The following is a 15,754-nucleotide window of genomic DNA, read 5'->3' as shown; positions in this document are numbered from 1 at the left end:
GTATTTAGTGTCAGTGGCAAAAAAAATAATCAAAATGCCCGCGTGCGCTTTAAAAGCATTTTCTACAGATAGACTGTCACTGTCAGACCTGTCTGACAGACAGAAACAAGCATAGATGCAACTATTTATAGTTGTGAACTGGTTTTGATAAGACCTTGAAGATCGCTCACGCTGATTGGTGCATGTGAAATGAAGTGAAAGTCGTGCGTGAGATGCGCGCCCATCACCAATTGTTAAGGTCGTATCAAAACCAGTTTAAAACCATAACAAATTATTAAATCTGAATCTAGACTGGCCTCAGGAAGTCGAGAATTTACGGCTTGGCATCGGCAATGACCGTTAAGTCTAGACAATGAAGATAGTTTTTTAAAGTTCGTATTTTAAATTCTTGTTGCCAACGAAGTTTTTTTACTGCAACAAAATTATATCGCCCGTTATTTATTTATTTATTACTCAAATAAGTGTCACAGCATTACAGTAAAACCAATGCACTGTGAATGCACTGTGTGTGTGTGTTATATTATTGTAAATAATTGATTGTTAATGTACATAATGTAAATAGTAATTGGACCTGAAGAGGAAATAGCCGGGCCGGACTGTCATACGGGTTCTAACTTTGGCGCCATGCTGTAGCTTTATACAATTTTTATTTTCAAATAATACAAATCTGGTTCTCGCCTCTGTTCTGAATCAGTAAATAAGATAAATCACTCAAATTTATGGTGCACTTTCAAAGGCAGACTGCCAAAATTAAGGACACTATTACAGTATAAAACAAATTACAGTAAACTATCTCTAAATTAATATTTGTAACTCAAGATTAATAACTATAACTGTCTTCGGTTACCGCGATAGTTACTCATGAAATAAAACTATTAAAACGGATTATATCGCGTATATTGAATTTCTACTACATTCCGACGTTTCGAACCCTTTACAGCATTCGTGGTCAACGGGTCACACCCCGTTTTAATAGTTTTATTTCTTTCAAGTTTAACCTTCAATCTCTGCATTTCCAGATAATATCCAGATTAGCTTATCACTTGCACTTCATTTTGCATGCTCTGACGATCTAATGTTCATGGTAATAATTATTTGTTTCGATATTTTGAACACTTCGCCCTAGCTTTTCTGCTGCTAAACATTAATTCCGTGCTTGTATAATTGTAGTGTGGCTCGTTTTTAGGGTTCCGTACCTCAAACGGAAAAAATGGAACCCTTATAGGATCACTCGTGCGTCTGTCTGTCTGTCCGACCATTCCTCCCTTTTTTCTCCGAAAATACTGGGTCTAAAATTTTGAAAAAAATACACAAAATAGTTCTTTAACTACCTATAGATGACAGGAAAACCTATTAGAAATGTGCAGTCAAGCTTGAGTCGGACTTAATGTACGGAACCCTTGGAACGCGAGTCCGACTCGCACTTGGCCGGTTTTTTGCACTTGGCACGTCCAGGAGGTTCTTGTCGAGGATAGACTACTCTATTTAAGTCTACTCTGGTAGGTACCTGGCGTGATGCCACTAGGTTGACTAGAGCTTTAAATACAAGTTTACCGCTCAATTTAACTTCCCTTGAAACATGTACTCCGTTAAAAATAACGAAAGCAAATCCACAAAAATAATTAAAACAGTCGAAAATGAATTTTTTTATCATACGATCGGGCGAACCACCTGATGGTAAGCAATTATCGTCACCCATGGACACCTGCAACACCAGAGGGATTATAAGTGCGTTGCCGACCTTTAAGATGCGAGAACGTTTATGTCTCTAGACATCTTTTTTGTTTACGTGTGTGGTTGTACAACGAAGAAAATGCAATTGCTGCTCACAAATGCACTGCACGTCCCTTTCATCCGCTAACAAATTGTAAGAGACGGAAGACTGTTCTTAATGAAGCAATCTCTGGAATAAAGCCTTGGCGCAATCGTGATGTATGGTGCCAGAGTACATGTAAGAAAGTAGTGTATATTCGCAAGTTTATGGTACTTCAATAGATTTAGACAGGAGGTACGAATCGTACTCTACCTTAGAGTTGGCCAAAGGGCGAAGAAACCATTTAAAAGACTATATATTATAACTACTCATACTCTAGAAATTTTGACCTATATCGCCGTGAATCGGATGGCCCAGTGGTTGAGGCATCTGCCGCGAATGCAGAGGGCGCTGGTTCGATCGCCGCCCTGGACACTGGATGGGGGCACTTTTACTTTCTTATATGACAATTATTTCAGTTTATGGTTTATATTTAATCTCTGATTCTAGAATCTTAATTTTATGTGGAATGGAGTACCTATGTTATACAAATTTGATGCGGCGCCAATGATATTATAATTGTGTTCATACTACAAGTAGGTATTAAAGATATTCTTTCTCGCGAATTCAATGAAATCTATAATTATGTACCTATCCAAATAACATAAGAATTTTATTTAATCGTTCATTCACATATAGGTAGGTAGTTTGTTTGCAAAGACAAAAAAAATGTAATGCATAAATAATATTTGTTGCAAGAGAAGGAGCAAGCAATCTTTAAAATAAAGCCTTGAAGACATGATATACGGTCAAACGTGAGCCAGAGTTAAAGTAAGGAAGTAATGTGGTTTTATTATTATCTTTCCAAAATTGCGAAGCTTTGTACCTACTTACATGAAAAATTTGCGGAAAATTTCGTCAAGGGAACTTGCTTCGAAACTTATTTTTTTTCCCGTGAACCTTATCATAAAATTTCGGAAAGTTAGAAAAGAGTTTGTTGCAAAGTTTAAATGGTCTCATAGGAAAATCAGCGCTGGGAGTCTGGGAGTCATGAACGCCACGACGCTTTATTTATTTCTACGATTCCACGGTTTTACTACAATTAAGTACCTATATAAATTGTCTCGTTTGTGTTTACGAATAAAATTGTTTCTGTATTTATATTTCTATTCTAAATGATGTTTTTTCATCTATAACAGCCATTAAAAAACGCGTGAATATAAAATTTAGAATGTATTTTCCAAAAGTTGTTACAGAATGCTGGGGCAGTATATTAAGATAACACTACTCATTTCATTTTATTGCCGTGTTATGGTTACAACTACTCGATTTACTGTGATATTGGCGTGATATATACCCTGTGAAGTATATGAGTAGACTACTTGTTTTATTATGGCATTGACGTGATATATGCCCCGTGAAGTGCAACGATGCCGTAATTCCCTGCGTTATTAAAGTATGAGTGCATGTGCATATTTTGCAGTTTGCATAGAGGCATCGATTTTAACGTCATAATGAAACATCAGAATCAGAATCAGAATGCTTTATTTGTAAAACATAGGTATACATGGGTCTTAGGTATATACCTAAGGGTATTAAAGGTACAGGTACGTATACCTTTGAACACTATGTTTTGCCGGTTGCCATACAAATGTCAAAGAGAACGGAAATCTAATTTCAATATTGCAAAATGGTATAACTCATAACACACGTCACATTATTATCATTGATTATAGAGAGTGTTATATTTGTAGTGTGTAGTGTGTACTATGCCTCACCCTCACACGTACGTAGCTGTAATATATAATCCCATCAAAAACATTACATGTAAAAATGTGCAAGTCTCGCAACGCTTCTACTACAAAAAAGTTTTGAGATGTAATGTGAAACCAAGTCGGTTATTTTAATCAAATAATCAGTGCCAGGGGGTGTTAAAACCGTATCAATAAGATATATTTAATTTGTAATACGTATAATGACTTGGCCATCGCACGGCTGCATAATGACATTAAGGATCATCGTCACCTATTAAAAATAATTCTAATTGAACATAACGCTAGCGCTAATTGCATTTTCAGCATTACACATATTTACGAGTAGGTACGGTACGAGTAAAGCATTATGTGCGATTGCCAAGTCATTATATGTATTACAAATTAAAGATATCTTATTGATACGGTTTTACCACCCCCTGGCACTGATTATTTGATTAAAATAACCGACTTGGTTTCACATTACATCTCAAAACTTTTTTGTAGTAGAAGCGTTGCGAGACTTGCACCTTTTTACATGTAATGTTTTTGATGGGATCTCATCTCTTTTTGTAGGCAGTCCTTCTTTTCGGGTCCTCATACCCATACTATGTATACACATATCATAACTAAACACATCTTCATTCATACTCACATCGTACATCGTAGTGTACCTTTACTTTACCTACTATTTGTAGTCAACAGTAATTTTGTAATAGGATATATTTATATGGGATTACAAACTTACTTATGCAGTTCTTAAATTTTTAAAACGAGACTGATATGGCAATATTTTTAGGTTTTCTATGGCTTGATAAGCTGAAAACTACTTATGTTTAAAATTTGAAGCTCGTGGGTATGCCAGAAGTACCTTATAATTATGATGATCGTGAGTGAGTGAATGAATGAGTGTCGAAATTAAGGAACTTTGACATACAATAATTCTTAAACTACAAGTTCAAATTGAATGTTTTTGAGAATATATCGTAAGCATGTTAAGCCCTATATATTACTGAAAATTCAGGGTCCTAGCTTCAGCCAGCACAAAATTACAGGACGTCGAAAATGGCCTGAACCGCTTCGAGAAAAGGATGGTACGGCCGTGCCTCTTTGTTTTGCTCGTCTTGGCGGGGGCACTGCCGTGCCCCCAGATAGCATGTACTTTTGTACGCGTTATTTTAATAGAATATTCGTATAGACACCAACCCTGAAGCCCTTTTGAAGCCCTGGTGGCCTAGCGGTAAGAGCGTGCGACTTTCAATCCGGAGGTCGCGGGTTCCAACCCCGGCTCGTACCAATGAGTTTTTCGGAACTTATGTACGAAATATCATTTGATATTCACCAGTCGCTTTTCGGTGACGGAAAACATCGTGAGGAAACCGGACTAGTTAGTTAGTTAGTTAGTGTTTCTGGGCATTTTCCGCAAATCGACAACCATTTTGCGTGAAACGAGGTAGCGCTACTCTAACCACCCCAGCTCCTCCATGAAACCTAGCAGTGTTTTCAGGTTGCTGACTGCCTCTTTTAGTGTGCTCGGAGTTCCTAGGTATTTGTTCCTGTATGTTTCTACCTGTTTGCAGTCTAGGAGTATGTGTTTGTTGTTTCCTCTTCTTCCATGCATGCTCTGCACAAGGGGCTGTCCGTTTTACCCATATTGTGTAGGTGTTTGTTTAGTGTGTTATGTCCTGTGATAAGTCCTATTATTTTACGTAGTTGTTGCCTAGGTGTTTTCAGTAGTATTTTGGTGAGCTTGTAGTTCAGTTCCGGTAAAATATCTTTAGTCTGCCTGCATGTGTCCATTTCATTCCAGTACTTATTGTGCAGTTGTCTGTGATGTAGGTCTACTTGGTTGTGTATGTAGGATATTGGAAGGGGTATAATGGGCTCGGGTCCGTATGCCGGTGTCTCTGAGCCTTTCCTGGCCAGTTCATCCGCTGCATCGTTTCCTCTTGATCCACTATGCCCCTTTATCCATTGGATTGTTACTTTGTTGCCTTCCTTGCTCACCTCAGTAAGTCTTCGATGACAGTCCAGTATAAGTTCTGAAGTTAGTTTGTCACTGCCTAGCGCTTGTAGTACTGATTTACTGTCTGACAGTATTAGTATATTCTCGTGTTTCACTTTTCGTCTTGTTATAGCATTGCAAGCTTCTATTATACCTACGCATTCAGCTTGGAATACTGTGTTGTATTCGCCCAGGGGTTTTGAGATGTGTATGTTCAGGTCCTCTGAGAAGACACCACATCCTGTTCCTGTGTTTGTTTTTGAGCCATCTGTGAATATTCTTAGTTTTGTTTGGTCTAGTCCTTCTTTAGGATCTTCTGTTAACGATATGGCGTAGTCTTTCCAGAAAATCATAGTTTTTGGTATTTGGTCAATTGGCGCTTCCAGCATGGGCAGTTTTGAGATCATATTGTCATAGATCCTCTTGTGCGGTGAGCTGAAAGATGTCCATAGGTTTAGATTTTTCAACCGCAGAGCTGTGGCAGCCGCTTCTTTTTGTATGTATATGTGTAATGGCAGGAGTCCTAGCATTGTTTCTAGGGCCGCAGTCGGAGTAGTTCTCATACAGCTCGTCGCAGCTACACATGCTAGTCTTTGTGTTTTGTGCAGTTTATCTATTGCCGTGGTTAGCTGGGTGCGGGGCCACCATACAACCGCTCCGTAGCTGATCATTGGCATTATTACCATTTTGTACAGCCACAGTATAATGTGAGGGGCAAGTCCCCATCTCTTGCCCACCATCCTCCGGCATTGCCAAAAGGCTACTGTTGCTTTGTTCAGTTTATTTTCTAGGTGTTTGTTCCAGTTCAGTTTGTCGTCCAGTATTATGCCTAGGTATTTTACATCCTTTGAAAGTGTCAGTCTTGTGCCAAACAGGGTTGGCATTTGGTATGTGCCCAGTTTTCGTTTGTGTGTGAAGAGAATTGTGTCGGTCTTTTTTGGGTTTACCGATAGGTCATTCTCCTTGCACCATTTCTCTACTATTTTCAGTGCTGACTGTGTGAGATCGCACAGTGTGCTTATTACTAGGCCGCTGATTAGTATTACTAAGTCGTCCGCGTAACCTATTGTTATGAATTGTTTTTTGTTTAGTTTTGTTATCAAATCGTTTACAACCAGGTTCCACAGCAGTGGTGAGAGTACTCCTCCCTGGGGGCATCCTCTCATTACTAGTGCCTGGTGATTTTGATTTTCAGATAGTTTTATTATTCTTTGTCTTAACATATTCATTATCCATTCGGTTATGAGCGGATTTGTTCCGTGTCTGTGTAGTGCTTGCTGAATGCTGCTAAAATTGGTCTTGTCAAAAGCTCCCTCTATGTCGATGAAGGTGCCTAAGCAGGAGTTTTTCTTCGCTAGCGCATTCTCTATGTTACTTACTACAGCATGGAGAGCTGAGTCAGTTGATTTACCTTGACTGTAGGCATGTTGGTTTGGATGGATTTCTATGTTTTTTTAGAGCCATGTCCTTCAGTTCTCTGTCACATAATCTCTCTAGTGTTTTAAGCATGAAGGATGTAAGGCTGATTGGTCTGAAAGATTTGGGATCCGAGTAGTCGGTTTTGCCTGGTTTTGGTAGGAAAATCACTTTAACTTCCCTCCATTTCTGTGGTATGTATCTAAAGGCTATACAGCTGCACAGTAGATTGGATAGATGTTTCATTAGTGTATGTCCTCCCCACTTTAGTAAGGCTGGGTAGATTCCGTCCGTTCCCGGCGATTTAAAGTTTTCAAAACTATTTATCGCCCAGGTCGTTTTGTTTTGCTCTGTTATGCTTTCTGCTGTTTTCCATTCGCTTTCAGTTGGATTATAGTTCATTGTGTGCTGTTCTGGATCTTGTCCATTTACTACCTTGCATCCTGGGAAGTGGGTTTCCACCAGTAGCCTTTCTGTCTCAGCTGGGCTGCTGGTGGTACTGTTATCTTGTCTCCTCAGGGTGCCGAGTAGTTGTCTTGGTTGGTCTGCAAGGATTTTCCTTGTTCTGTTTGCCTGTGTTACAGTAGATATGTTGTCGCAGAAGTTCCGCCATGTGGCTGACTTTCTGTACCTTAGTCTTTTCTTATAGTCTGTTTTAGCTGTTTTGTACTTGTCCCAGTCCTCTTCAGCTCTTGTGTTCATTGCTCTGTTTAGTAGCCTTCTCATTTTCGTTCTCAATCGGTCCAACTCCGGTCCCCACCAGCTGTTGTTATTGTTACTGTTTTTTCCTCTAGCAGATGGAGTCGATAGTGGACATGTGTTTTCGTAGCTATCAGTTATGTTTTTAATTAGTAAGTTTACCTGCTCTTCCAGTTCCTTTATATTTCTAGGCCTGGCTGTATGTGTGTTATTGTCTAGTTTACCTACCAGAAGTTCCTTGTACGCCGCTATGTCCGTGCGTCTCGGGTTTCTTCTAGGTGTGGGTGTGTGGATGTCGGCTGTCAGGTCATACCGTATCCATCTGTGGTCGGAGCAGGATAGCTCGTCCGACACGTGCCAGTTGGATATGTGTTGAGCTGCCAGTCCTGTGCTTAGAGTGATATCAATTATAGTATTACATCTACGTGTGACAAAAGTTGGTTTGGATCCTGTGTTCAATATATCTAGGTTAGTTGACATAAGGTATTCAACAATATCGTTACCTCTTTTGTTGTTGGTTTCCATTCCCCATAGGTTGTGATGGCCGTTGCAGTCTGCGGATATGACCAGCTCGAGCCTTTCATGTTCGCAGTAGCGTATGAGGTTGTTCATCTCCACTGGAGGTGGTTCGTCCTCCGCCGCCATGTAGGTGGACGCCAGGACTATCTCCGGTAGACTTGAGTTTTGTGTTCTGAGGAGTTTTATGGCACACACGTCTCTGGAACAGAATTGAGTTAGTGGTTGTGCCATTATGTTACGAGATATGTATATACAAGATCTTGGTTTGTAATGTGTATTATAGAATAAGTTACCTCCGGTGTTACAAAGGCCGTTTATACGTGTGTTCCTGATCCACGGCTCTTGAATCAGGGCTATGGATGTTGGGTTAACCTCCAGCCATTTCCGAAGTTGAGCCGTTGCAGATTCGCTGTGCTGGAGGTTAACCTGGAGGACCTTACAGTGGGAAGGCGCCATCGGGAGTTATCCCCTCCGCCGTCCTTCCCTTTAGGTCCAGGAGACTGATCCCCTTTGGTAGCCCATCCTCGTCTTCCGAGTCCAGCAAGATGCCTTCCTCGACGTCCAGGGTTTCCTGTTCTGCACAGTCGGTGTCCATAGCAGAGGGGGTATTCTCTGCCGTTTGTGCGTTCTCTGCGGATTTGTCCTCCCCTCCGTCTGTGTTCGCCTCTGTTGCGTTCTTCTCCGGTGGAGAATCTCTGAAGCGTCCTCCGCTGTGCTGGAAACGGATGTAGACTGTCCCACACAAGTAGTTCAGTCTCCTTCCCTTTTCCATCACAGTAGGAACAACGTCTTCAGGTATTCCCACCAGGAGTAGGGTACAGGCCCTTTTCTTTAGGGGGATTGCCTGGAACAGCGTCCACTTCCTCACCATGGCCCACGGGTTCTGGAAATTGAGGACCCTTCCTATCTTGGTGAGGTTGTCTTCCAGGGACGGAATCAGTATGCCGCACCTTGTGTTCCGGACCATCCCGTCCTCCCTCTTTCCAACGAGATGGTCTCCGTTCTGGAGAGTGGCCGACTCCAACCACTTCGTCAGCCACGCCTTCGTGTTCGCGTCCTGGCACCACAACTTCAGGTACCCGTCTACCAAACTTGGTCTGCCTGAGAACGCTGGGGCCTCCGCTACGGTGTCCAGACCGGTTTCTATGGCTGCCTGGAAGATGGCATCCCCGATCTTCTTCTCCACCTCTGCCGCATCTTGCTGCGTCAGTCTGCCCGTGCGAACGTTGGTGATCGCCACCGTCAGATCTGTCGCTGCTGCCGCCGCATAGGAGGAGGGTGGTTCATTGTTACCCGAGGAGGCGTCCGTCCGTGGTTTTTTGTGGTCGCCTCTGGGGGATATGGTTTCGTCCAGGCGTGCCCTCTTGGCTTTCCCTTCTGGTTTCCTCTTTGCCTGGGTCTGTTCTTCTGAGGTCGTCGCTCCCTCGCCCTGTCCCTCCGGGGCGTCAACCTCCTGTTTGTTTCCAGAGGAGCGGCCTTCTGCTCCTCTTCGCTTTTGGAGCCGCTGCCGCTTTCTCTGCGAAAGTTTCTTTCGCGTAGGTCCTTCTTCCTCGGTCTGGGCAGGCTTCCCTCTTGGTTTACACCTGATCTCCCAGCCGGGATCAATGGCCTGCTTCGAGGGTTCAACAGGTGTCGTCCCACTCTCCGCCGCCATCCTTGTGTCTGTCGAGGGTCCAGCTGTTGGAGGTTCCTTCGTCTCTGGCTTAGTCACCTGGGCTGGGGTTCCACTAGGTACCCCGGCTTTCAGCGGCCGCTCCAGCATCGATGGTTCCACCTTGGCCTTCCCACTCTCTTCTGGTTTCGCCCCCCTTAGTGCTTCAGCCTGTGCCGTCTCATCTAAGGAGGTCGTTTGTTTCGGTTTAGTTTTTTTTATTATATATTTTTTTTGATCGGACTAATCCCAACAAGACCTAGTTTACCCTCCGGGTTGGAAGGTCAGATGGCAGTCGCTTTCGTAAAAACTAGTGCCTACGCCAATTACTGGGATTAGTTGCCAAGCGGACCCCAGGCTCCCATGAGCCGTGGCAAAATGCCGGGACAACGCGAGGAAGATGAAGATGATTCGTATAGACACCAACAGACGTATCATTGACGCCACACCTTACATGGCGATCTTGCCAGGATTACACATATCACATATTATGCTCACATATTATTGCAGTAAAATATATTACGTCATATTCGGGAGACAGCCTCTTGCGCCTAGTGCTAGAGTCGCCTGCTTGCACCTTCTGGAAACACTGGGACGATGTACATATGGGGTCCAGAGGCGTACTTAATAGTTTATAATTTAGTAAAGGTTTAACTGACATATGATTAAGGGAATGTACACTAACACTATGTACATAGTCTGAAAATAAGATATATTGTATTGTATTGTATATTTCATTTCTTAACCATTTTATCGCTGAACGTTGTCTGATACTATGTTAGAGTGAGAAGAAGTTGACCAAACAACATTTTTACTCGCTCTATTTCCGAAGTTAAACTTTCGTGTGACAGATTTTAAAATATTTAAACAACTACGGTTTAACTCACGTTATTATGCGTCGACATGTGCCGAAACCTACTTTTTTTTAGAAGTCTTCAGTTTGTTATTGAACAAGATTTTATGACGGCGGTTATTCCGATATTTTTGAGTGCCGTAGCCGCTCCAATATATTTGATAGCAACTGTAGGTACACTCAATCCTTCTCCTTGAATCTCTGAAAGCCTTAAACATAAAATACTTTGTCACGTTCCCGTAGTTACGAGCTACGCCGCATGCAGCGCGTGACGTATAAAGCAGTATAAAGTGACGTTACATGTGACGTATAAAGTTACGTTACATGTGACGTTCAAGACTGGGGTGTGTAATTGTTTCCTGCAAAGATGTAACGTCTCCCGCCCTAAATACCTCTACTAAAACGCTTATGGACGCGGCCCAAGTTGTAAGAGAATTACAAGACACTTTGTAGAGCGTTGCTAGCTTAGCTAGCTGAGGTGAAGCGTTTGGAATTGTTTAATTAATTTATTCTTCGCAGAAAGGAAGCTTCACGGAAGACTCCAATCTCTAAAATTTAAAAAAATCGGTTTCAATGTTTCAAGGTTTATTTGCAACCAAGTAGATAGAGACTTTGCGGAAAGAGAAGAGTCGTGGAATCTATGGGGCCCAGTACATTCCACGACTCTTCTCTTTCCGCACAGACTCTACAGTTGGCACATGCAACTTAATGCTAGGTAGGTAGTACTTTTAACTGCTAGGACCCGGATAGGAAAAGGTAAATAGGTTATTGGTTTCCATCTCAGAGGTTTCCATCTATTTATGCTGATTTTTTTTTTTGCAATTCAAGGGTTATTTTAAATTTATGGTTACACAACGCCAAAATCTGCAACTGGGTATATTCCATTATTAAATTAACCAAAACAGGCAACTTCCTTTAACTTGGACCACACCCGTAACGCTTAAAGACTACGTTTGAAGGCTTCGCATTGTCTGCGAGATGCAAACGGCTCAGACAAGACGCGCTTTAACACTCGCACACAAAACGTCGTATCTCCATACGAAACTATACAATGATACGACTTTTTGTTGTTAATAACGTTTAACAACAGAAGGTCGTATCTCAGTACGAAGTTGTATAATAATGTGACTTCTTGAATTTTGCTGAACACCAGGATTAAAGCCTTCGTCGTGTTTACAGTTCATTTACACGCATTTGGGCGTGAGATCGATCCTATGTGGAGGTTTTATTATGCTATTTTGAGTTCAGTATAATATAAAGCTTTGGAGATTATGTACAGGTTTCATACCAATGGGGTTAGAAACTGTACTGCCATCATAGCTTGCCCCTTTTCCTATGAGATTTGGCTTAAAAGGCTGGCATCCGGGGCATTAAAAAAAAATAGCAACAATTCTAGGGATTGACAAGGCAAGCTATGATGGCGCCATCTGCTAAATACTTCGACCGGCCAACCCCATTGCAACTTCATGAGTTGAATTAAGAGTTAAGTTATCATGCCAAATATCGACTTCTTAGCTTTATCAGAAATAGTAAGTACCTAATGTGCAGAATAATGTGAAAAATTCTTAAATTTTCTGGAAATTTCAGAAAACTTTCATGAAAAAGTTCTCATGCAAATTTCCACTTAGAAAATTCCCGTTCAGATTAGGTATTATTTCTCAATGTTCTTAACAATTGAAGACTGTTTTATTCCACATTTACGTCTCTCATTGGCGTCAGAGTCTATTTGAAGTGTCATAAAAATCGTAAGAAGGTTTGGCAATAAACGTGCAGAAAAAATATCAGAACATTTCATGAGAAATCAGCAGGTCTTGAAAATTTTCTTCTGCACATTGCTAACAGTGATAAGAAAAATTGCGTCACATTTCAAGAATGCGCCGAATTATAAAAAAAAACCGGCCAAGTGCGAGTCGGACTTGCGTTCCAAGGCACGCTTGACTGCACATTTCTTAGATTTTCCTGTCATTTATAGGTAAAGAACTATTTTGTGTATTTTTCGAAATCTTAGACCCAGTTGCGGAGATAAAGTGGGGGGGGGGATGGTCAGACACATAGACAGACAGACGCACGAGTGATCCTATAAGAGTTCCGTTTTTACCTTTTGAGGTACGGAACCCTAAAATAACCTACTTTTCCTTGTTCCAGAATAAACTACCTCTTCTCCGGCCTGTCTCCCTGGTACTGGCATGTCACCAACGCGTGTCTCCACTGCGTTAGTTGCACGCTAGTCGCACGCGCGAGCGCGACAATCGCGCGCCTGCGCCGGCCGTTCGCAGCACTCGCTGGGCTATTGTTCGCGCTGCACCCTGTACATAGTGAAGCGGTGAGTTTTGTACTAATAAGTGTGTTTTTACATATAAGTAATTTTATTGATGCTTAAATAGGCCCAAAGAGTCAGTAAGAGCGCCATTTATTCTTACTATATTTATCTCACTTTAACATCCTCCAAGCTCCTAAATTGCCATGGATATTATAAAATCTCCAATATCGAAATGACAAATAATAAATAACTTTTTAGATAACTAACTATGGCTTAAAGAAAGAATATATCTTAAAGTGTCAGCTATCGCTCTCCCCTTGGTGATGATGATGATGATAATGATCCCTTCCAGCCGATTTCGGCTATGGCGACCACTACGACTCCTCGTTTGCTCGGCGCTCACTCACTCTCTAACAAAACGGGTCTGTTACGATCAGCACAGATATGGCCGCTAGGTGGCGACAGCGCCACGCGCGGCTTATGGCTTTCCCCAAAATTGGGGCCGAACGGATGTACTTTTAGCTACCTGTAGCAAAGCGACGAAATCGCGGAGTGAGACACGCCTGTTAATAGCCTACTGGCATGTCACCAACGCGTGTCTCCACTGCGTTAGTTGCACGCTAGTCGCGCGCGCGAGTGCGACAATCGCGCGATTCGCGCGCCTGCGCTGGCCGTTCGCGGCACTCGCTGGGCTGTTCGCGCTACACCCTGTACATAGCGAAGCGGTGAGTTTTGTACTAAATAATAAGTGTTTTTTTAAATAAGTAAATTTGATAATTTAAAAAGCCAGTAGGAGTGCTATGTAGGTACTCTTACTATATTTGTCTTACTCTAATTATATGCGCGAAGCCTAAAAGGCCTACCCCATAACCTAAGTAATCTAAGTATGTAGTACAATTACTGTATAGAGTCTGTGCGGAAAGAGATAAATCGTGGAATTCGTGGAATGTATGGGGCCCAATACATTCCACGACTCTTCTCTTTCCGCACAGACTCTATCAGTAGTCAGTAGCCTGGCCTGGGCACTTTCATATTTAGGGAACGTAATATTTCGATCCCCATAATGGGAAGTGTACAAAAATGTTTAATGTGGAAATTTCACAATTATGAAAATTTCACGACGGCACATCACTACCTAATTCTACAATATATAAGTACCTATATAAGTAGCTACTTGAATGTTTTGAATAGCGTTTAATATAATAAGAGCCGTTTCAGCCAGCCGTACGGGTTATAATTCGGCTTTACTAACGCCATTGTGTTCCTAACAATGGACTTAAGTGGTATTCATAATTTATTGGAATAAGCGTATGTTTAATGAGATTACCGCGTCATGGTATAGAGTTAGAGCCCGGTTCAGATTACCCAACTTGTTACGGGTTTGAATTGGTTTTGATACGACCTTGACAAGAGTTACTAATGTGTCGCAGAAAGTTTTTTGACATATATTTGTATTGCATAATGTTACTTGGCAGAAAAGCCGTTTGGCAGAATTTCCTTTCACATACTATCATTTAGCATACAATCACTTCGCAGAGTTTTATATTCTCGAACTATATTATGGCAATACTGTTGATGATCATAATTATTGTCTTTTACACGAATATTAATTTTACAGATAAATGCATTGCATAATATTTAAGTGGCATAAAGTTATCAAGACGAATTAAAGGTAATCAAATGAATTACTTCAATTACTTGCATTATTGTGTGACACATACATGATTTTATTTACAGCCAGAGTAGTGATGGAATTACTGTTTGCAATTTTTTAAAGCGTTGAACTATGGTAAAATAATCAGCATAACGTCTGAAGGGTTCGGGTAAATAAAGAATATTATAAAAAGCGTGTATTTATATTACCTAGTAGGTATGCAATGTTATGCTCTAACTTAATCTATTTTTCTGGCAGTCGTTCGTTTTTGTAGGAGGTCATAGTTCTAACTTTTTTTTTATTAGGGGGGAAAATGCATTCCGCATACCACACGGGTGCGAGGGGTGACCCGAGTGGTTATGTGGGACTCCTGTCTAAGCTAATGAGGCCCACGGTATACCCACTAAAAGCCCCCCATATGCCGCCTCGCCGCCCTATTGGTGGGGTTAGGGGAACGCTTGCGTACTCATCCGCGACCCCACCGGCGGCAGCCGCCTACGAGCGGCTCCTTCGCGAATGCCCGAAGGCCCTTCACGTTAAGCGCGCCAGATGGTTCGACGCGCCTTCCTCCTCGGCCTCCGTTCTGCACAGTAGCGGACCCCCCCGAGCCCGCCACAAGGAAGCCACGGACGCCAGAAAATTCCCCGACACTCCTCTTCCTCTGCAGCCCCACCAACGCCGCTACAGCGGAACGGCCCCGCCAAGTTCGCAGGGGATAGGTAGAGTGGCGTATCGTAATACCACCACGCCTCTTCCCCTGCGATCCAACCTCGGCCGCCGAAGATAGGGAGAACGGCTCACCGCAATACCGACACTCCTCTTCCTCGACGGTCCACCTCCAACGCGTCACAAGCGGGCTTAACAAGCCCACTTGGAGCGTGGGCTTGTTAAGCCCGCTTGTGACGCCTCCTCGGGCCAACCCGCACCTCAGACAGGCCGGCCCTGGTTGCCTCTTCGCTTCACCGAGGGTGACCAAGCCACGGTTACTAAGCCCCTCCACCACGACATGGTGAGCAACCTGCGGGGGGTCATAGTTCTAACCTAACCTAACCCACTTTCCTGGCAGTCATTCGTTCTATACAGGAGGCCGCAGTTGCAACCTAACATTACCAGTCAAATTTGTCGGGGTCACAGTTCTTACTTAACGTTAATCCATTTTTTTGCTAGCAGAAAAAACATTATGCCACAATAAC

General features: G+C 42.4%; 1 protein-coding gene and 1 long non-coding RNA gene across 2 annotated transcripts in view; one reads left to right on the top strand and one right to left on the bottom strand.

Annotated features, from left to right (window-relative positions):
- The window catches only part of LOC134662764 (protein O-mannosyl-transferase TMTC1-like), a 321,732-nt gene that overhangs the window by 131,420 nt on the left and 174,558 nt on the right, over positions 1-15,754 (top strand). The window contains exon 2 of the mRNA XM_063519052.1: positions 12,793-12,970. Within this exon, the coding sequence (XP_063375122.1) occupies positions 12,793-12,970 (178 nt within the window). The remainder of the gene's footprint in view (positions 1-12,792; positions 12,971-15,754) is intronic.
- LOC134662862 (uncharacterized) overlaps positions 1-15,754 on the bottom strand; it is a 315,753-nt gene that overhangs the window by 225,502 nt on the left and 74,497 nt on the right. The gene's annotated exons all lie outside the window — the stretch shown is intronic.

The sequence above is a fragment of the Cydia amplana genome, chromosome 3 (assembly GCF_948474715.1).
Source record: "Cydia amplana chromosome 3, ilCydAmpl1.1, whole genome shotgun sequence".
NCBI lineage: Eukaryota > Metazoa > Arthropoda > Insecta > Lepidoptera > Tortricidae > Cydia > Cydia amplana.
The sequence above is the reverse complement of the archived record's forward strand: the minus strand, read 5'-3'. Positions and strand labels throughout refer to the sequence as shown.